Source organism: Aquarana catesbeiana, linkage group LG02 (assembly GCF_042186555.1).
Source record: "Aquarana catesbeiana isolate 2022-GZ linkage group LG02, ASM4218655v1, whole genome shotgun sequence".
Classification (NCBI taxonomy): domain Eukaryota; kingdom Metazoa; phylum Chordata; class Amphibia; order Anura; family Ranidae; genus Aquarana; species Aquarana catesbeiana.
This window is the reverse complement of record NC_133325.1, coordinates 668,457,742-668,481,420: the sequence shown is the minus strand read 5'-3', so window position 1 is coordinate 668,481,420 and position 23,679 is coordinate 668,457,742. Positions and strand designations below refer to the sequence as shown.

Genomic DNA, 23,679 nt, shown 5'->3' with positions numbered 1-23,679 from the left:
GTTTATTGGATTACCACTATATATATTTATTTATTCACCGTTATCAGTGAGAAGGTTAACACTTGCCCTATTCATTGTATATAAATTTACCTTCACATTTACTTTATTTATCTGCTATTTAGCGCCACTACTTCTATTGGAGATTGCTTATATGAAAAACTTGCATCTCCACGCAGAACTTTTTGCCAACCAATTATAAGAGTTATGCATCCTTCAAACCGCAGGTTAGAGTGTTATCAGTGTTATCATTGAGAAAAGTAGCCAGCACTGCAAACGATGGTGATGCAAATGTGATAGTGAAAAACCTCCCATGTGTAGCAGAAAAACATAGAAATAGAACAGGCCTCATCCGAGAAGAATTGGGCACCCAAGTGGCATTAGGGGTTACTATCCAGCCAATCACATGCATCTTGCGGAGTGTCAAAGAATTTGACCGAGCCTTTGTATTGAACCCGGAGACAGCTAGGATACAACATGCTGTACTGTATTTCTTTTTCTCAGAAGCGTCTCCTCACATCCGTGAAGGAGCGACATTTCCTCTGTGTTTCAGCAGAAAAGTCTTGAAAGACTCTGATGCAAGCATTTCAAACTTTAAATCCTGATGCTTTTTGCTTCAGCCAGGAGCATATCTCTATAGTTTAGAAACCTGACTAGGAAGGGCTGAGGCAGAGAACCAGGGGGTCTAGCACTGATGGGAACCCGGTGTGCTCTCTCCACCACATATGTGGGCGGGAAATCCTCCAGGGAAAGCAAGGTTTTAAAAAACTGTTCAGCAAACAGGACCGGTCTGGCTCCTTCTGAACCTTCAGGCAATACCACCACCCTCACATTATTTTTCCTCTGCCTGTCCTCAGCGTCATCAGCGTGATGTTGGAGTGATTTTACCAGGTCCATAAGTTCAGACAGTTAGGAGCCCTGGGAGTGGAAGGCATCTTCCACCTCAGAGATGCGGTCTTCTGCTGTTGTGAGCCTGCCTCTGATCTTGTCCAGATCGTGTCTGATGAGATTACACTCAGATGCCAGGTAGTCAATACGACCCATAAGCTCAATCTTGGAGGCTGCGATTGCCTCTAGGATCGGACCCGTGATTGCCGCAGTATCCACCTTGTACTCGGGGGGTGGTGGTAGTGATAGCTCCGGTGCACAGTGTGCAATGCCCACGCTTGATCCCTGCTCCATTCTCGCGTTCTGCCTGGCGTGCTGAGAGGATGACACAGGAGCCAAGATGGCAGGGGCGGGGCTGCCTTTGATCCCATGGTGACGGCGGATGGGTCTCCTTGTGTTTTTTGAGGTCGAGGATGGCATTTTATGCGCTCCGCAGTCCCCACTACCTGAATCTGTGCAGTTATCTGGGCAAGGGTTGGTTTGAAGGGCTCCAAAGCAGGGGGAAACCCGGAGCTCAGAAGAGACACGTCTTGCCCCGATCACATCCGGTCACATCCCCCCAGAACTGGTGGTAATTCTTTAAGAATTTGTCGCTGCCATAGCAATACATTCTTAAAGTGGCAGTAGTAAGAACTACCTAAATTTGTGGCATGTGTCGGTAATGTTACTGACACTGACGCAAATACTTGCCTGAATTAGGCGCAGGTAGTTCTTAAAGAGTAACTCCACTTTTGTTGAGAAAAACATTCTGGGTGATCTATGTACATTGCAAGGATTTTCATAAACTTTGTTGCAGATTCCTACCCTTTGTTATTTTGAAGGAATAACTGTTTGTTTGTCTGTGTTCATGTGGACAGTGAATCTGTATGGGAGTGGTTTCATATTTATCAATCAGTTGCTGCACCTGCAGCAACCGATTGACCGGGCTCTCGTCCGAGTCGCATCGTCCCCCTGGCCGACAGGCCACCACACTTCAGTGGCGAGGGGTTCTGTCTAGAGCGACACCCGCATCCATAAAGTGGTAAGTACAGTCCCCCCTCTCCTCCTTTATGCAGGGTGGGGTGAACGCGGGTACCCTCCAGGGATGGTCAGACCTGCCTGCAGGTTTACCTCCTTCCATCCTAATCCCCCCCTCTCCATCCCCCCTCTGTGGATGTTCCCTGGGGGCTTATGTGGTGTGGGGTGCAGTACCTGTGGTCTGTTGGGAGTCCCATTCCAGAGGGCGCAGCGGGTATGCCAGCTAGCTCAGCATAAAGAGACATTGTCTGACACAGCACGGGCTGTCTGCTGCTCAGCGGCAGAGGCGGTGGCCATTTTCCCTTGATTTTGTTTCGTCTCCGGCCAGCGGCCATGTTTTGGTAGTCAGCAATGTCACGGCGGCCATCTTGCATTGGCCTGGCATGACGCTGGAGACAGGCGGAGCAGCGCGGCGGTGCCTGGGCTTCCCGGCCCTCCTCTTCCTCCTCTCCCGGATGTAGGGACTGTATGGGCACACATGACGAAGATGATGGTTCTGAACATACGGCGCTCCTCCGGCTTGGTAGTGGTGAGTCCTTGGGGGTCCCTCTTTCTGCTAGCAAGGATCTATTGACCTGAGTGTGGGGGGTCTATAGCAGTGCCAAAAACCTTTTTGTTGCTGCAGGGCCTCCCCTATCCCTATGAAGCCTCAGGATCACATCTCCCCCACTGACCCCCTCATGGAGGCGGCAAGTCCCTAGGAAACCCCAGCTCCCCAGCTCAAACTTCGGGAACCACAGACCAGCTGCTGTCACGCAGACAGTATTCTCTCCCAACTTGCATACAGTTTCTGGGCCTGGTGGTGTCCACCTTCAAGGCAGTTCCATTTGCTAAGGCCTGTACGTGGCTCCAGCAGGTTTGGTTCAACAGGAAGGTACCGAGGTTCGTAGTGAGGTCACAGGTTCCTCTGGTAGACGCCGCAGTCGTCCTAGTGCCACTTTGAGGCCAATATCTTCCTCTTCTCAAGCCTCTTCTGCAGTTCCTGCGGAGGATCGAGGGCGAAAGTCTTCTGGTCATTCTGGTGGCCGTAAACGTCCCTCGGGGGCTACCTCTCAGAGAGAACCAGTTGTCCCAAGGGCTGAGCTTCCATCCTGCTTTACAGTCGCTGATTTTGATGGCTTGGCTGTTGAAAGCCAGGTATTGAGGGATAGAGGTTTGTATGGATCAGTGATCCCTACTATGTTGAAGGGGAGGAAGTCGACTTCTAGCAAGATATACCATTGTACGTGGAAAGCGTACATTTCTTGGAGTCGATTGGCGCTCATCCTCACTCCTTTTCTGTGGCTCGCATCTTGGCCTTTCTGCAACAGGGCGTTGAGCAGAAGTTGGCCTTGAGTACCATCAAGGGCTTGGTGTCTGCCTTAGCAGTTTTCCTTCACCCCTAGCCACGCATTCTTTAGTTCGTACCTTCATTCAGGGAGTTTGATATATGCCTCCGACTGTACGGTTTCTATTGCGCCCATGGGATTTAAACTTAGTGCTCTCAGTTCTCCAGAAACCTCCATTTGAGAATATTCGGGAGATTTCCTTGCCTACGTTGTCCCAGAAGGTGGCATTCTTGGTGGCTATTACATCCGCCCGTAGGGTGTCAGAGTTGGTGGCATTATCCTGTCGTACTCCCTATTTGGTGGTCCACAGAGATAAGGTGGTTCTTTGTCCCTGTCCATCATTCCTTCCTAAGTTGTCTCGGACTTCCATTTGAATGAGAACATTGTGCTGCCTTCCTTGTGTTCCACGCCGGCTCATCCCAAGGAATTAGCTTTGCATGCCTTGGATGTGGTTCGAGCGATTCAAGTGTATCTGGCAGCCACGGAGTCCTTACAGAGGTCAGACTTGCTTTTTGTGGTTACACAAGGACCAAGGTAACAGCTGGTAGCTTCTTCGGCTACCATCTCTAGATGGATCAGACAGACGGTGACTCAGGCCTATTCTTTTAAAGGTCAAGTTCCTCCTTTCCCTGTCACAGCGCATTCTACTCGGGCGCTTAGTACTTCTTGGGCCTTCCATCATCAAGCGTCAATATATCAGGTTTGCAAGGCAGCCACTTGGTAGTTGGTGCATACTTTCACCAAATTCTATAAAGTAGATATCTTGGCATCTGTGGATGCTTCTTTTGGCAGTAAGGTTTTGCATACTGCTGTTTAAGAGGGACTGTTCCCTCTTGAGGGGTGTTTTTCTTACATTTTTTATTTCAGATGGGGCTCCTGTGACACGGTTAGGGATCTTGTGTTTAGCCTTGGGTTATTTTCCCCACCCCTCATTTTCTTTTTGGCACTGCTTTTGGACGTCCCTATAGTCAGGATTAATGGATCGTTGTGTCCGTTGAACTAAAGAGAAAATAGGATTTTTTATACTCACTGTAAAATGGACAGACACAGCACCCACCCCTCTAAGGAATTTTTGATACTTCTAATGCCGTGTACACATGGGCGGACTTTTCGGCATCAAAGGTCCGACGGACTTCCGACGGACTTTCGAATGAACGGACTTGCACACACACGATCACACCAAAGTCCGACGGATTTGTACGTGATGATGTACAACCAGACTAAAATAAGGAAGTTGATAGCCAGTAGCCAATAGCTGCCCTAGCGTCGGTTTAGTCCGTCGGATTAGCATACAGATGAGCAGATTTTTTGACTGGACTCGAGTCCGTCGGAAAGATTTGAAACATGTTCCAAATCTAAAGTCCGTCTGATTTTCGACTGAAAAAGTCCGCTGCAGGTCCGGTGAAGCCCACACACGGTCGGATTGTCCGGCGGATTCGTCCTGTCGGACCAGTCCGGTCGAGAAGTCCGCCCGTGTGTCCACGGCATAATACTGCTTGTTTCTAAACTGAATGCCTATAGCAGAGAGGGAGTTGTATACAGCTGAAGATGGCTCATGGGAGTAGCCAAGTTTTTTGTTCTGCCTAGTCCTAATCCTGCAGAATGCGATATAACCCTATAGTCAGGATAAATGGGGGCATTGTGTCCGTCGATGAACTCAGAGAAATGGATCATTTAGTTAACTTTTACTTTATTTAAAATAGACCTTTTCCCACATCTGTGGCAGGAATCTCCAAAAGAACTCCAACTAAAATATTTTTTTACATTTTGAATATGGCTGGGAGGGGTATAATTCCATCAGTATTAACTGCAGTTGCTGCAGACCAGGTAAAATCATGTAGCGTGCTGGATGTGCCCCACAGGCGATAGTTTGGAGACCCCTGCATTAGAAAGATTTCTCTGACTTTCTGTCCCAATTACAGTGATGAATAACAGAGCACATCCAGTTACTCTACTTGGGCTACCATAAACAGCAAAAGCCATGTACTAATTAAAATACCAGTTTACCTAATTAATCTGTGATGAGGTATTTAGTACAGACATACACATGGCCTTTGCATATTTATCTTGCTGGTTCATATTAAGGTTTTCTTTGTAACTTTCATCCTGTTAATGCGCATAATTCACATAGGCCTAAGGCAGCATGATCTCTCATGCAGTCCTAACCAAATAGGAACATGATTATCTGCTCTCATTATAATTTGGTCACCAACAGACACTCTCCTGGCACTGCTCATAACTGACATAATGCATGGGAAAATAAAATGCAACAGGAAAATAACACTGAATTTCAATATGAAATCTAGGAAGTTATAAAAGACAATGTATGCATTTACTAAATGTATTTTTAAATACAAAAAATAAAAAAATATTACTGCGCAGGAGATAATAGCCTAAAAGCTGTTTGAAATATCACAACAGAACCAATTGTGCAAAAACATACATAATATAAATTGCAGCGCTAAATAAGTTAAGTTCAAAATAAATCATAAAAAATAGTCCATATAGTGCTTGAACAGAAGAAAAGAAAGTCAATTAAAATATTATCCAAAGAAATAGAATTGTTTAGATACAAGAGAGCTCAATCGGTGTGGTTAGTTCAGACATAGACTAGACATAGTCTGTCTGAACTAACCACACCAATTGAGCTTGTAATCAAGTCGTTTTTAATCCTGGAAACTACCATTTTAACCACTTACTATTGACAGGATTGCTGTAAGTGTCTAGTAAACTTTTCTCAAAATAACAGTTTTTACAGTTTTACACTATGTGGACCCCCTTTTTCTTCCCTATTGGTCACGTCTGAGGAACACCGGGGGTTTGTTTGGCCAGCCATGTTACCTTCCCTTCTGGTCTATCCACCGAGTGATTCGCCTTGAGTGCTGGATCATTATTTAAACCCTTGTCTAGACTCCTATAAACGTGGAGTCTAGACATCTGGTAAGCTCACATCCTGTTTAATATCACGGTGGAGGTGCACCAGGTGAATATTCATCTAAACAATAATATTTCTTTGGATATTACTTCAATGGACTTTCTCTTCATCTGTCACTATGCACTTTAGTGTTCAAGATCTACATGGACTATTTTTTATGATTTACTTAGAACTTCATTTATTTAGCACTGCAATTTTTATTTTTAAATACAAGCAGCTAACCTGAATTGGGCCTCTTCCTTTCCCTGTATAACAGATTAAGAAGCAGCACAAGGAGCCAATCAGTTCATGTACTTACAAGAAGTGTGCTGATGTGAGGAGAAAGCAGAGTGAGAGGGATAAGCTCATGACTATGCTACTTCTCTATTCACTGTCCATTCACAGGCTGGGGTGGGTCCAGCACGACCTGGGATCACAGGAAATGGGTTCAATAATGCTAACTCATTAGACTGAGGACATCTTGGGGCAAAAAAAAGGACTGCAGGTAAATGTCTGCACTGAAGCTTTAATATTGCAGCAAAAGCTGATTTTATTATTTTATATTTAATTTGGCTATTCACTTTATCGTGCTACTTTTTCCTGGAGTTCTGCTTTAAAGTAGAAACCCTAATGCCCTGTACACACAATAGGATTTTCCGACAACAAATGTTGAATGTGAGCTTGTTGTCGGAAAGTCCGACCGTTTGTATGCTCCATAGAACATTTGTTGTCGGAATTTCCGCCAACAAATGTTTGAGAGCAGGTTCTCAAAGAGCAGATTCTCAAATTTTCCGACAACAAAACTTGTTGTCGGAAATTCCGAGCGTGTGTACACAATTCCAACGCACAAAAGTCCACGCATGCTCGGAATCAAGTAGAAGAGCCGCACTGGCTCTTGAACTTCATTGTTCTCGGCTCGGCGTATGTGTTGTACGTCACCGCGTTCTTGACACCTAGAATTTCCGATAACATTTGTGTGACCATGTGTATGCAAGACAAGTTTGAGCCAACATCCTTCGGAAAAAAATCCACAGTTTTGTTGTCGGAAAATCCTATCGTGTGTACAGGGCATTATAAGTAAGTATGTATTTTGTAAGTGTTGGCAGAAGTTAGTAATATTTAAATGTCTTCTTTTACTTCTCCATAAGAATGATAACATGTAAGTAACAAAATATGTTATTGTACTGTTACTTTTAAATTTAATTTGGTTGTGTCAATAGGTGATGATGGTGAGAAATTTGAAATAAATCTCTTTGATTATCCTTGGTTCCATGGGACACTGTCAAGGATCAAGGCTGCTCAACTTGTACTTGCTGGTGGAACCCGAAGCCATGGACTCTTTGTCATCAGGCAAAGTGAAACCCGGCCAGGAGAATATGTGCTGACATTCAACTTTCAAGGCAAAGCAAAGGCAAGCACTCTATTTATACTACTTTAAAAGTGCTTCTCCATGATATAACTGTTATTTGATGATTTGTATTCTTTAAAGTAAGTTCTACACAGGAAAAGATATGTGGTCAATCCATTGGATGAATTTTTGTTTATTTTCACCTGTGATCCTGCCAGGAACATACTTCCTGTACTATGGATGCATTTATTGAGAGCTATAACAATATACCAAGACCGTTAACAAACCAAAAATGAGCAAATAAGAGATGTTCATTGTTATACTTTACATATTGTATGTTTTAAAGTGAATATGTAGCTTGACAATATTAGGAAAAGCTTTATTGAAGCATAAGGTACATGTACTTACCCTGTGTTTGCTCTCTTTACGCTCTCACAGTTCGGCTAGTGTGGATATTTAAGCACCAAGTTCTGCATTGTGGGGTGTCAACGTTTACCAGGGTAGTGTTACGTGTTCTTCTACATTATATTGTGCAGTTTAGCTGCAAAGCCACCCAGCACTTTACAGCACTGAGCCTGAGTTAGTAAAGTGTGAAGCAAGGTAAACTAAATTTTGTTAAAAAAAAAAATTAGCATTTTTAAATTCTTCTGTGCATGACATGACATCTTCAATGCACCAGGGGCGCGGAAATTAAAAAAAAAAAAACGACTTGTCCAAGGGTCCCAATCTACTGGTCTCTTATGACAATCTATCTTATCTACTGATAAAAAAAATAATAATAATTTAACCAAAACCATATTTAGATAGCTGGTGCACTGCAGGACTCCTGCAGACTGTCAGTGTAATCTCTCTGCTCGTACATCGTAGAGGCAGGCAGTTTTACACTGACAGGAAGAATCAATGAACTACTACAGCGCTCAACAGCGTTGTGGTAGTTTATTGAGAGCTACGAGCCAACAGCCGCAAAGGATGTCAGTACTGAAAGCAGACACCCTACAGATTAGCATAGTGATAGGTCCAATTTTTTATGTCACACGATATTACTGCAAAGGTCTAGGAAATGAAAAATTTCAGTAAAAAAACACACTAAAGTTAATTTTAGGGGGCACAAAAATGCAATAAATTACACAATATTTTTGGTAATACATAAAAGACAAGGTTGCACTAAGTAAATAGATATCCAACATGTCAAACCTTAAATTTTTGTGCACCTGTAAAATGGTGACAAACTTTAGTACCCTATATTTTCTGTAGGCAACGCTTTAAAAGCTCCCAATAGGTCATCAGTTTAGTGTTATGGAGGAGGTCTGGTGCTAGCATTATTGGGGGAAACTGTCAACAGGGACCTGGATGGGATGTCATACACGTTGCTTTTGAATCAGGAACAAGATAGGTAGCAGAGCGGACTTGTATCCACTCTCCTCCCTCCCCTCTACCCGGAGGCACCCGCTATGCTGGTCTTGGGCCCGCAGATGGGCAAGCGGAGCCCGGGATACATTGTGGGGGCACATGCGGGGGGGAGCACTTTACAGGGGTGTGGGAAAGCATTCGGGTGGCAGCACAGCTGCCCAAATGCTTCCATCTGACAAGTAAACCCTTGCCCGCAGCAGAGCTAAATAATAAAAAAAAAATAGCAGCTTGCTAAGGGGGCACCCGAGCCAAGCCGCAGCTCTGTGTATCCATTCAGACACGGAGCTGTGGTTCACCGCCCCCCCCCCCCCCTCCTGATTGGCTAACTGACTTTGATTGACAGCAGCGGGAGCCAATTGTGCTGCTGCTGTGTCTCAGATAATCAGGAGGCAGAGTCCCGGACGGCCGAGACTCTTGTGTACATCACCAGATAGTGATGGGCTCAGGTAAGTATTAGGGAGGTTGCTACACACAGAAGGTTTTTTCATCTTAATGCATAGAATGCATTAGGATAAAAAAGCCTTCTGCCTTTACAACCACTTTAAGGTTTCATAGAGAAAATAGACCTTGTTTTTTTAATTCCTGCAAAATGAAAAGGTTGTACCTAGGATAAAAACATAGCACTTCATATTTTCTACTTTTTCTTTTACAAAAGGGTTTATTATTATTCAATCCAACATGTCAGGTCAGCAGTTAGATGGTTACATTATGTAATGGACAAACATAAAGTAAAAAATAAAAATAAATAATAGTAAAAAAGAAACATATATGCAAGAAGATTATGCAGGTTATCTGCGTGTTGTCCCAGGTAGCAAAAAAAAGAAATCCAAAAATAAATTTCTGAGAGATCCTAGGGGGTCATATGATACCTGCAAACAAGAATGTCCATGCATAGAACCTAACATATCTAAACAAAAGCTTTTGTAATCGAGAGTCTCCCTATTGGGGAGAATGCAATGTGAGAGAAAAAAATAAAAATAATATAGAAAAGGAAAATGTTATCAATATAACCATCACAATATCTGGCGGCCTGATAGACACATGAATTTAATGCATAAGACATAACAGACAGACAAAAAAGAAAGGAAAAGAAGGGGGGGGGGGCCTGATAGGAGAAAAGAGAACGAGGAGAAAAGAAAAAGAGGAGAAGTGTTCACGGGGTGTGCACCGAAGGAGCATTCAATCGAAAGAAGCATACTTTCAAACTGAGAGGGCTGGGTATACATAATCCACGGTTGCCAAACTTCAAGAATTTTGTCGTGCGTATCCGAGCTAAGAGCAGGGGTTTTCCTGGCCCTCGCTAGTTAGTTTTGTTTCAGTAAAGAGATGTAGAGCCAGTTGCAGTTTTGGGCGAAGCAATCCATCAATTGGTTTGCCAAAAAGGGCTTCATAGGGTTCTCTTTTGAGGTTAACAAGAAATAAGTTACGGAGAAGTGTGTAGACTCTGACCCATAACCTGCATGCCTTCGGGCATGACCACCAAATATGTGCCATAGTACCTTTCTGTGAACATCCCCCAAAGCAGAGGGAAGAGTACGTTGGGATGAATCGAGCCAGTCTAGCCGGCGTATAATACCACCTATAAAACACTTTATAGGCATTCTCTAATATAAGAATATTTCTTGAACACTTGGAAAGGGCCATAGTCATTATCTGCCAGTGCTTCGGATCTAACTTTTTTGTAGAAATTATGGATGAATATATCAAAGATATATTAGGCCCGGGGAGTGGGGTCTGACTCTACAGAGGCTTTCAAAGGGGGTCAGAGTACATGGGGTAGGGCAGGATTTCTTGAAGAAAATCCCTAAGTTGTAGGTAGCTGTAGTGTTCTCATAGGGGAATATTATTAGAAGAATGTAAGGGGTCAAATGTCAGTATTCTAGTAGGGGTAAACAGGGAGCGAATGTCCGTGAAGCCGTTCACAGTCCACCAGGAAAATTGGGCTGGATTTTCGCAACCTGGAGGGAATAATGAGTAAAGAAGACATCGAAGGGGGAGATCGCGAGAGATCATACCCGTGGAATATTTAACAGAGTCCCACAATCGGACGATGAAAAGAAGGGAGCCAGGGCAGGGAAGAGATAGGTATAGGATTGGAGTCGACAAGATGAATTGTGGCCCATAGCGTTAATTGGTATGATTTGTGGAGATGGGATAGCAGAGCTATGTTCGATGCAGTGCCACCATTGATCCTTCAGGTGTACAAAACCTGTTTACTGATTTGAGGACGGGTGGATCCCCAGATATACTTCAAAAGCTTGCTTTGATGTATGCGTAAAATGTGTGGAGTGACTAAGACGGACAAGACTCAAAAGACATAAAGTAATTTCGGGAGATGGGACATACGAATTGCAGTTATCCTACCGAACCAGGATAATGGTAAGTGGGACCAGGTGGACAACATATGTCAGACAATTTTTTGAACAAGGGTGGAAAATTGGCCTGGTACAATACAGCATATGATGGGGAGTCATATAGTGCTGTCATCCATCGCAGGAATGAGGATCTCAAACCATAATGACGGAGTATGGACATAAGATAAGGCCATGACAAAGTATCAAATGCCTCTTTCACATCAAGATACAAAAGCATTGATTCTAAAGAATGGCTGTGGGCTATATGTTGTAACTGTATTATTCATCAAACAGCATCCCCTGCCTGCCTCTGCGGAACAAAGCTAACTTGATCCTTTTTGACTAAGCGGGGAAGGAAAAAATTTAAATGATTAGCTAGAATTTGTCAGAATTTTGATATCTATGTTAATAAGAGAAATGGGCCTGAAGTTGGCCCAAAAGGAGAGATCACGGTCAGGTTTACGAAGCCTCACTATGTTAGCGGTCAAAAGGTCTGATATGAAGGTCTGGCCATCTTTAACGGAATTATACATGCTGTCAGATTTGGAGCTAAAACGTCAGCTAGCTTCCTATAATAAAGTGCCATAAAGCCACCTGCACAGGGTCATTTGCCCACTTTCAGGTCTTTAATACATTGGAGGACTTCCGAGATTTATATATCCCGGTCCATAGGAGACGTGTGAGCCTCAGTCAATGTGGGAAGTGAAAGACAGCTCAGGAAAGTATCAGTGTCCTGACTACATGTCTGATTAGAGGCCGAGTACAGTGTGGTAAGGTGATAATGGAATTCCTCCAAGACCCGCACTGGGTTACCAGTAAGTACATTATGTCAAGTACGTAAAGTGATAGGCGTAAATTTAGGAGTATATCTGATATCAGGATATCTGATTCGGCCTGTTCGCCTTAGTGTACCACTTCTGACTGGACCAACGCCAGATGCGCTCAGCTCCATAACTGAGACAAAGATCCAGATCTGAACGGCCTGGTCCAAAAGTTTACGGTTGGCAGGGGTGGAGTATTGTTTAAATGCGGTGGAGAGTACCTCCAGATGGACCTCTAGGTCAAGGCAACGTTCTTGCTTACGTTTCGCAGCCAGCTGAATAATGTGGCCCCTAAGAACCGCCTTATATGCCTCCCAGAGGGTCACAGGAGAGGTTACCAAACCTGCATTAAGGTGAAAATATTCCACAGAAGCTTTCGGGATATCTGCCTGGATCTCTTTGAGAGATAGGAGAGCCATTCATGACCCAGGGGGAGTGCTGAGGTTTATTAAGGATAGAATGGCAAACTACCAGGACAGGATCGTGATCTGACCATGGGGCAACGAGGATAGAAGTAGATACGACTAGAGGGAGATGTTCCTTAACATAAACATATGATGTATTCTAGAATGAGAGTGATGGGGTGGGAATAATACGTGTAATCTTTACCTAGGGGGTGAAGCTCTCTCCAGAGATCAACCAGATTATGAGATTGTAAAAAACGAGCAAACTTTTTGGCATCAGGAGATGGGGCAGCACGTTCTGAAGGATATTTATCCAAGGCAGGGTTCAAAGCTAGATTCAAGTCTCCTGCAAGAAGGAGAGTATCCTTTTGGTGGGATGACAGCAAGCAGCAGAAAAGGTCCTGGGGTCGAGTTAGGAGCATAAAAGGTCATGCTGGAAAACTCAAGGTCATGTGCCTTGTAGCAAAAGATTTGGATTCACTATCTGTTTAGTGCAATTAAAGGGAACCAGTTTGCGAAAGGCAATGGGTATTCCTCTTTGCTTAGTTGGGCCATTGGCCAGAAGGACTTGAGGATATGGAGCATCAAAATATTTAGGGCAAGAGGTAGCTGAAAAATAGGTCTCCTGCAAGCAGGCTATATCTATCTGCTGCCTCTTGAGATATTTAAAAACGTTCACTCTTTTTTGAGGAGACTTCATGCCCTGAACATTCAGGGACAACCAATACCTATAATACCTATAAAGTGAAGTACTACCCCAGATGGATTATATATATCATAGCGAGTAGGAGAAAAAATATAAAATGGCTTCTCCAGACACAGTCCCCACGGACTCCGGGAAAGGGAAAGAGGGTGAAAGAAATAGAGAGTCAAGCATAAGACAAGAGGGGAGGATCATGTAAAAAAAATGAAAGGGCTGAGGAATGTTCGGTACAGAGAAGATCTATACAGCATAGTTGTGACAAGACAAAAGGCCCACTGGAGGGTCAGAGATTGGCCAAGACTAGTGTCCTAGCCAAGTTCTGGCACATTGGGGGGAGCAGTGGCCTGTCATGGGTCTGCTGGGCTAATGCTATATATACACCTATCTGTAATGCTGGGCTGTATACATTCGCTATTTTCACACTAGAGTGCCTCCCCACCAATCGGGAGGCAGGTCGGTGAGACCTGTTTCCCGATTGGCCAAAGCACCAGGCGATCCTATTGGCAAGCGGAGGAAGCATGAGGAGTGGACACCTCCGCCGCCGCTGCTGCCTGCACTGTGAGGGTGAGTGGAGGCAATCCTTTCAGCAGCCTGGTAAGTGCCGGACCCCCAGAAGGAGGGGAGGGGGTGGGGGTTGTTTTTGTGTACCCCCGTGCTGTGGGAGGGGTGCTGTCAGTGGAGTGAGTCCTGTGCCAGACCTCCCGCGGGGGGGGTGAGGGGGTGGCGTGCTGTCAGTACTGCAAGGCCCGTGCGGGGGGGGTGCTATCAGTGGAGAGGGTGGTCTATATAACCTATCTGTAATGCTGGGCTAATGCTATATACACCTATCTGTAATGCTATATACACCTGTCTGTAATGCTGTGCTATATACACCTATCTGTAATGCTGGGCTATATACATCTATCTGTAATGCTGGGCTATATACACCTTTCTGTAATGCTGGGCTATATACACCTTTCTGTAATGCTGGTCTATATACACCTATCTGTAATGCCGGTCTATATATATCTATCTGTAATGCTGAGCTATATACTCTGATCTGTGAGGCTGAGCTATGATTCTGGGGCTGTACACTCTGTCCTGTGAATGCTGAGCTGTATACACCTGACACTATGGGTGGAATACAGGGGATGGAGTGGGTGGATTCTATAACGGGTGGGGCTTATGAAAAGTGGAAGGGTCAAAAAGGAAGGCCGGGTCTGGCCCCCCCCATCCTAAAACTTCACCAACTGCCACTGCTGTCCATCTACCAGAGTGATGTAAAATACCTTTTACGACCAGGTATAGGGAGCATGTAACTCTCTCCACTTCCTCCCACTATGCAGTGCTGAGTGTCTGAACAGCCAATTGTCAGGCCTGATTGTTGTCACATGGAGGAGGGATTAGACTCTTTAGCCCTGTGTAAGCTCCCCCTATTTCAGCTTGGAGCTTACACAGGAGTTTATTACTTTGTTGTGGCTGGCAGATAGAGAAGCCACCCACAACATTGCTTATCTCTACCCAGTAATTGCCTGGATGTCATGCTGATCCAGTGTCTTCAGTGCTTTCCAAGTTACTGGAAAGCACTGGAAATGGACAATGCTTGTTGCATACTTGTTCCATGTTAGTGGCTTAAAATGTAGTAAACCCAGAGACAGCCAGGCAGTTAGCATTTTTAGAAGGAGGTCAGTAACAGTAGTCCCTGTGTCGTGTCCCCCCCCCACTGGTTCTCTTCACCCTCTGCTGATGGGTGAATCTTGAATGCTATAGAGTGGCGCTGCTCTCTTCTGTAGCATTGTTCTGAAAACCCAGGGCAGGAGGCCAGCCCTTAATGCTCTGGGCTCACAGGAAGTGGATTGAATAACACTTGGCATCATTAAAGATTGAAGAGGAACATATGAGACTGCTGGGGACAGCTCTGGAAAATAAACAAAATTACCATTGCACACATTCCTGGAATGGGCTGAGAAATAAATAGGTGCTGCAGCAATAGGCATTTTGAAACTGGTATCATCACATATCAATGTACATATTTGCCAGCACATCATGGATCTTCAAGTAACATGCAGAAGTTTTTATTCAGAGTAAGCACATCACAGCAAAGGAGTGCAACATTTCAAACCCATGCAGAATCCTTTCGTCGGGCATGTGATTATCACATGCCTGACAAACAGGCCCTGCGTGGCCTTGAAATGATGCACTCTTCCACTGTGATGTAATCACTTTGAATAAAAACGTTTGGACTTTACCTAAAGATCCTTGTGCTGGCAGATATGAACAGTGAGCACTGCTGATAGGGTGAGTATTGCAACCCAAGTTGTTTTTTAATTCTTAAGAGCTGCTAGGACTATTTTTTTCTATTTTTTTTGCCCAAACTGGACTTTAAAGTATAATTTTAAAGGCAAAAACTTTTTTCAGTTTTGGAGAGGGATTAAAACATCTATTAGGTTTTTATTGCTGTCTGTGCCTCTATTTGTCCTGTTTAACATTTTTATTTATCATTGAAAGTGAAAATAAAAGAAAATCCCAAATTTGAATTGTCCCTAGAAGGGTAATAGAGGGGAAATTGTCCAATGGGAACTGATGACCTGGGGGGGGGGGGGGCAAGGATTCCCTTAATTTGCAGGGCTTTTTTTCTCACTTCCTGTTTTGGCTATGGGGCAGGAAGTGAGAGGAAATCTCCCCAATGGGGCACAGATGCCAAAACAAAATGTGTCAAGCTCATGACCCTCCCTTACTCTATCTAAAATAAAAAATAAAAGTCTTGCCTATAGTTCTACTTTAATTTTCATTCAAAATTCTACACCCCAAAGGGGTTGAAATTGTGAAAATGCAGGTCCCTTCTTCTTCCTAGTTCTTTGTTGCCTTGATTTGGAAGGGGGAATCTAATTTCTTTAAAGTGATCTGACTAATATTTTTGTATATTGTAATTGTATTGCAATTCTAATTTTTCAGCACCTACGATTATCTCTGAATGAGAACGGACAATGTCATGTACAGCACCTCTGGTTCCAGACCATTTTTGATATGCTGAAACATTTTCACTCTCACCCGATACCCCTAGAATCTGGTGGCTCAGCTGACATCACCCTGCACAGCTACGTTGTTCCACAGCATCCGATACCTGGTGAGGCTTTTATTTATGTTACTATTTTATTTTTATTACAGGTACTTATATAGTGCTGTCAATTGACGGAGCACTTTACATATATATTGTACATTCACATCAGTCCCTGCCCTCACAGAGTTTACAATCTAAGGTACTATTCACTGGTATTCAAAGACAAGCTATGGGGGTAGGGCTCACATTTATCACATTTGACCAGGATGTAAATATATAGCTCAAAATCTTAACTCGTAATAAAGTTTTTTAATTTACTGTAATGGCTATGAATGACTTCTACAAAAATGAAGAGAAATTAATCTGAATTTTATTAATTTAGTTCTTAGTAAGACAATATTGCCTGCAATTTTAACTTGTGCTGCCATATGCGCTACAATGCGATTTTATAGGTCTACACTCATTTGACTCGATGGGTAATTTGTAGGTCTCAAACCCAAAACTGCAACATGCAAAATTTTTCTAAATGCTCTGCAGTGCATGGTTCTGGAGAGAACAGACCTCATTGACATGAATGAATTTAAAGTACTTGGCAGATAACTGCTATTACACCAATTTTCTGTATATGTTTGTGTAGGGACACTTTGTACCCTCCCACTTGTTTTGTTTTTGCCAATCAAACTATTTCAAACTGCTTCAGGTATTAGGCCCCTTTCACACAAGGCGGACTCCGTTTCCACGGAGCCTGCCTCAGTCCGTTGATCTCCGCTGAGCCGGCGGATGACAGGTCCCTCTCTGCTCACTGAGCGGGGAGGGGCTTGTCAGGCGCCGCTGCTGCCTATGGAGGGATCGGATGAAAATGGACAGCATGTCCTTTTTCGTCAGATCTCACCCGATCCGCCAGCGACGGATCTGGACGTAGGGCCATCCATCTGCTTTTAGCGGATCGGACGGGGTCGAATGTCAGCAGACATGTCTCCGCTGACATCCGTTGCTCCATAGGCTAACATGGAGCGCCCGTTCAGGTCCACCGTCAAAACTGACAGGCGGACCTGAACGGTCCGATCGCGTGAAAGGGGCCTAAAGTACAGGTACCTAATGGTTCTGATACCCTGCTTTTACAGCTGGATTTCAGGCCGTTTTGACAGGCAAAGCTTTGGCACCCCTTGATAGCGATGCAGCTTGCCCACTTCTTCCTGCCTCCTGCACATTCCTATAAGGGAGGTGAAATAAGGGCAAGCTCTGAAACTACCTTAAGAGAATTTTGGCTGCTCAGCATTCAGCCAGTAGGGTATTAAGCAGGGTATTAGAGGCTACCGCTAGGTGTGTGTACTTTTTTAATTCATGGGAAAATCTCTCTAGGGCTAGCCATACACTTCGAGATTTCTCTCATTCAATGAAGCAGGCTGAACAAGTGAAATCAATAGATTTCCCCTATCCGTGCTAAACAGCATAGATGGAGGGATCTCCCCGGCTATTATTCTTTTTTTTTTTTTTAATCTTTATTTAAGGATTGCTGAATGTACAGAAAGGAAGGAAATCAAACATATCATTCAACCAATTCCAACACTAGGCATCAACAACAATTTGTTCAGCAGATTTTTGCATTAATGAGATAGCACTCCAGGTTCTGTTGCCACATTTCAAACAAGGATCTGTGGTCTAGAGTTTCCCCTACCGCCACCGCAAATAAGCGGTGCGGCAGATGAAACCCCCTGTCCAACAAAAAACGTAGACGTAGACCAGTGAGTAGTACCAATAGAGAGAACCTTACTTTAGGGGACTACGCCCCAGCCTTATACTACAGGCATACCCCGCTTTTAAGTACACAATGGGGTTTATTTACTAAAGCTGGAAAGTACGAAATCAGGCTCACTTCTGCATAGAAACCAATGAGCTTCCAGGTTTTATTACCAAAGCTTAATTGAACAAGCTTGGGTTAGAAGCTTATTGGTTTCTATGCAGAAGTGAGTCTGATTTTGCACTTTCCAGCTTTAGTAAATAAACCCCATTGTGTACTTAAAAGTGGGGTATGCCTGTACATATAGTGACTATTATTCTAACAGATGCTGCTCCTGAGGCTGTAAGAGTACCCAAACAGTGGCTTTATCAGATTGGCTGCAGCCACTGTTCGGTCAAGAATTTCCACATGACTCCTTTTTGGAAGGAAGTTTGCTAAACCAGATGATGCCGATGGGTCACCAAAGGCTCAGATTTCATCAGATTTACCGGGAATTGGTGTAAAATCAAGCTGTGTATGGCCAGCATAAGTACCAAGCAGTCTTCCTTTGTTTAACAAAAAAAAAGCAAACATCTGGTGTATATGAGCCCCTATATGACTGTTCATTCATGTTTTATATGCATGCATAAATGTAAACCAGCATAACATACGTACAGAAAAAAAAATCAGATACAGAGAACTAAACACAACATAAAGAGGAACGTAAACAGAGAGATACATCCAGCATGTATAATCAAAACAAATAATACTACTGTGTATACATTTGTAATTATAAAACTTTTTAAAACAGCAACATACACATTTACTGCATTTTACACATATGAACATATCTTGCAAAATGTGGATCTGGGAACAATATAGAAAAGGGGGCTGAGAAAGGTCTTTGTTAAATGAGAGGAATCAGAGGAGATTTGTCAGTGGGGTAAAAAAAAAAGGATGCTCTTGATTTTAGGGTAACATGGCATGTCTCTTATAGCTAACTACATTTTGAGAGAGCCTTCAGTAAAATAATTCATTATTTTGAATCTGTATATAGTGACCATGAGGATACCGTTTACACATGAAAGAATGGATCTCTTTTTTTTTTCTTTGTTTTAGAGCCTGGACCTGCTGTTCCTAGTTTACAGCAGCAGAGCTGCAGGACTGACACCCAATCTCAGCACTACTTCTCCAGCTCTGGGGCAAGTAATGTGCAACCTGTGACACCTCCAGACAACCCCACTGCCAGCAGCCACCCAGCATATCACAGAGTAGACGGGACCCTTGCTGCCAGAAGCCGAAGCAACAGTGCAGAGCTTTTGCTAGAATCACCAAATGGAAGCACAGAAGACTACCATGAAAGCGACGGGTCTCGGAGCCGCACAAGAGCCGTAGAGAACCAGTATTCTTTCTACTGATGAATCCTCTTTTAAACCACATCACTACTAGTTTTCCTTAAATCAGATGTCAGCATTATGGCTGACATACAAAAAGTCCTTGTGTGCCACATGAATTCTTCCAAGAACAGATGCTGTTATGATGATACACATAATCTTCTTCCCAAATGGTGAAAAGAAACTATGATTAGGGGGCCTTTGAAGGAAAAAGTACAGAGAGCAATACTGTAGGCTGCCATTTCTGACCACCTGAAAATGCCAGTTGCCTGGCTGTCTCTGGGTTAAGTACTTTCTACTTCCTGACCTGGAATAGGCATGCAGTTAGATGTCCAGAGTAAAGACAGGGAACTCCTAATCTGCCTACTTGTTCCAAGCCATTGATGTAGAAAGCATGGATCATTGGGTCAGCAAGACAACTAGCACTTTGAGAAGGAGAAGTGAACAGTGGCAGCCTACCATATTCTCTCAATCCTAGTTTCCTGCACCCAAAGCTTTTAAAGGACCACTATACTCAAGACATGAAGATGATATTGTATACATTAGGTGAAAGAGAGTGTACAGGCATACCCCGCTTTTAAGTACACAATGGGGTTTATTTACTAAAGCTGGAAAGTGCGAAATCAGGCTCACTTCTGCATAGAAACCAATGAGCTTCCAGGTTTTATCAAAGCTTAATTGAACAAGCTGGGGTTAGACGCTCATTGGTTTCTATGCAGAAGTGAGTCTGATTTTGTGTACTTAAAAGTGGGGTATGCCTGTAATTCCATTTACAACTACCATATCTTATCCTACACGTTGGAGGGCCCCAAAATGACATTTGCTAGAAATTATCCATGAAATAATTGGACAGGAAAATGTTGCAAAGTATTAATTTTGATTTGGATTATCTACTAAAACATTTACGTATTTATACATTAATGTTAATACAACCTATTTGACAAAAAAAAGTTTATGAACATTTTGTATAGTGGCCTTTTAATTTTGCTTTGCATACAGTGTAATAGGAATACACAGAGGTTGATATACTAAAACTGGAAAGTGCAGCTCTGCATAGAATCAGCTTCAGGGTTTTTTGCCAAACTTAATTGAGTAAGTTGAAGTTAGAAGCTGATGGAGCTGCACTAGATTTTGCACTATCCAGTTTTGGTAAATCAACTCCACAGTGTGCAATTTTATACAAAACTTTTACCATATTCTGAAATTCAGTTTATACGATGAGCAAACAGATTTTAACATTGCAGAAACCCATATGTCAAAATGATATGTAGCTCAAAAGATATAGTCACCTAAACATAACTCTGGATCTCCCACCATCTAAGCCTTTAATGTGATGGATGAACTCTTTAGTCTTTAGGGAGACCTGGATTGTGGAATGCAATAGGGTCAAAATAAACTTTTACAGGAAAAGTCAAGATTTTAATAGAACCTCAGCTCTAATTGTCTGCATTTACACATTTCATAACATAGGGTACCCCCTCGTGTATTTTTTTCATCATATGCTCAAGTTGATTTTTGCAAATTTGTAGCAGGTTTACTTTACCTTGGCAGCCCCGTAAAGATTCAGCATTCAGTCTGTTTGCATTGCTGCTGTGCTTTTGTTTCCTGCGAGTATTCCCCATTCCTCAGGTCAGTAGAGCTGACACCAAATTCTGTGTGATTTTGGATTACTTTTACAGATGGGATGTGTGTTTGCTTTTCTACTACTGGTATTATGGGACTTGGAAAAAAGACACAAAAACAAGGATTGGTCCCTAGGGTAGAAATTTTTACCAAAGCCTCCCACCTCCAATGCCCCTGCCTTATCTTTAGTTCTGATGTTAGCGGGCTTTTGGAATGGCACATTTTAAAGCTGAATTCCAGGTTCAGGTACACAGGGGGTTGCTTGCATGGCACAGGTGCTATTCACTGAAGGCCTTTGCATTTTTTTTCAATGAATGTAGTGTGTTCTCTGATTGGATGAGGTGGAGAGGCGGGTCGGTGACGTCATGATCTCCACCTCATCCAATCAGAGAAGACTTTGTGTTTGTTGAAAAAAATGCAAGTTGTTCTGTGAATGGCACCAATGCTAAGTGACATGGGACCCTGAAGACAGTGGCAATCCCGGTAGTAGCAGTGACTACTACAGTGATTTCTCCATTTCCATTGCAGTTTTACAGGCATGGAATATGCATACTTGCATTGATCCAAGCTGGACCAATGTAACTATGCAATAAAATCTATACAGTACCTGGAATTCAGCTTAATCCCTTTACCACCACCCAATACATAAGGTACAGAAGGCAAAAGGGTAGACATTAATGCCCACATGCCACACCGATGCATTGCTTGGTGACGGATATTTAGGTGCTGAAAGCATGCTAACTTTGCACTTCTAGCACAAAGACCGAGCTGTAAGGTAGTTCTTGGTCTGGACTAAAGATCAGTGGCCAACGAGACTGGTTTCTGATCATGTGACCGCTGTGACGGTCACATGATCCTGCTTGCACCCCCCAGAAGGTGTTCAGAGCTATTTAAAGGATGCTGGGATGGGTAGGAAGGGGTTTAAAAAAATCATGTTTACTCTAAGTGTTGTTTTAACATTATTTTACTTCATTTCCTGCTATTGTTTGGTTTGAATATTCATAGATTTACATATTTTAAAAACTTTAAAGACAGTCCAGCAAAATCAATTTAAATCAGGGGTGCCCAACCTGCGGCCCACGAGCTGCATGTGGCCCAAGATGGACATGAACGCGGCCCAACACAAAATGGTAAACTTACTTTAAAAATTTGATTTTTTGATTTTTTTTTTTGGGGGGGGGGGGTTGTAAAAATGCGTTTACAGTTTGCTAACACATGCGGCCAAAAAAAATTTACAGTGTTTCTTTACTGGACTTTAACAAGTTTTATCTTCCCAAAGAAACATATCCCACTGTTCACAATCACGCCCTATTCATGTTGTCAGTTTTCGGCAGAACCTATATTTGTGAGCAACTATTTTCAAGGATGGAGCACATGAAAAAATTAGAACCAAAATATTTAATGAGCACCTTGAGAATTCATTGAAAATTGCTACTACATCTATCCAACCAGATATTGATGTGTTGGCTTAACAAAAACAGTGTCAAATATCGAACTAGTTTTATGTTACAAAAAAAAAATGAAATTTTTTACTCAGATAGGTATATTATCTATATAGGTGATCGTTAACTTGTGATCTGCCTGACTTTTTCTGCTCATCAGCTATCCTTATTGTTTGTGTATTTTATGTGTGGCCCAAGAGGATTATTCTTATTTCAATGTGCCCCAGAAAGGTCAAAAGGCTGGTAACCCCTGATTTAAAGTGATTGTAAAGTCTCTTTTTTTTTCTATAAAAATAATAAACATGTCATACCTGCTCTGTGCAGTGGTTTTGTACAGAGCAGCCCGATCCTCCTCTTCTCGGGTCCCTCTTTGACTCTCTTGGCCCCTCCCTCCTGTCAAGTGCCCCCACAGCAAGCAGCTTGCTATGGGGGCACCCGAGCCGAGCTGCAGCTCCTGGTGTCCATTCAACTCAGATGTGGCATTTCGCTTTCTAAAGACAAAACACCACAAATACACATACAGAGTACAAATACAAGGATAGGGTTATATTAGCAGTGTGACCCAGTAATAGAAGCATTAAAAAATAAGTTAGTTATGGTTAGGGTGGAAGTATTAAATCTTACTCCTATAGAAGTACTTTTGTGCTTTATAGATGTGTCAGTGTGATGCTTCATGTCCACATAAAAGCATGCATATAATAGAAAACCCTTTAGACCTAATTTTTCAACTCCAGTCATCTGGGCTCCTATAAAAGCAGCCATTAGGCAGCTCACAGTACTGGTTCCCGAGAAGTGACAAAGTAAATCTTCCTTTCTAAATTAATAAGCACTTAATAGAGAATTGCTGTTTCCTTCAGAACTTCCTACATAGGTGTTTTGTGAGGGATTTAAATTAAATAAAGAATGGGCTATTGGTAAATGGAGCTAGAAAACTGTTAGAGAATGAAGGACTGTTCACATACCCAGAGGACCTGATACACGTATAGTAAAAACCATTATAATTACAAGTTTTGTCTCATTGTACAGACATCCGCTTCTAGTATCCATTAGCTATTAACATGATTAGACATTTAATTCCTCAATCCAATAATCATACATAATATACAGTACATTTTAAAATGTTTTATGCTAATGATGTCATGGAACAGATACCTTGACACGTTTCACAGATACTATATTTTGCTTCTTCAGGATCATAAATCAAATTATCTCTAAAATAGATATAACTTTTATATCAGATACACATGTACAGAATATTAACACTGTCATACTGTCT

General features: G+C 42.8%; 1 protein-coding gene across 2 annotated transcripts in view; it reads left to right on the top strand.

Annotated features, from left to right (window-relative positions):
• The window catches only part of SH2B2 (SH2B adaptor protein 2), a 194,494-nt gene extending 171,776 nt beyond the window's left edge, over nt 1-22,718 (top strand). For both annotated transcript variants that reach the window (XM_073616658.1, XM_073616659.1), the window contains 3 exons: nt 7,365-7,555; nt 16,119-16,290; nt 19,064-22,718. In XM_073616658.1, the coding sequence (XP_073472759.1) occupies nt 7,365-7,555; nt 16,119-16,290; nt 19,064-19,362 (662 nt within the window). In that variant the 3' untranslated portion in view covers nt 19,363-22,718. The remainder of the gene's footprint in view (nt 1-7,364; nt 7,556-16,118; nt 16,291-19,063) is intronic.
• The last annotated feature ends 961 nt before the right edge of the window (nt 22,719-23,679 follow it).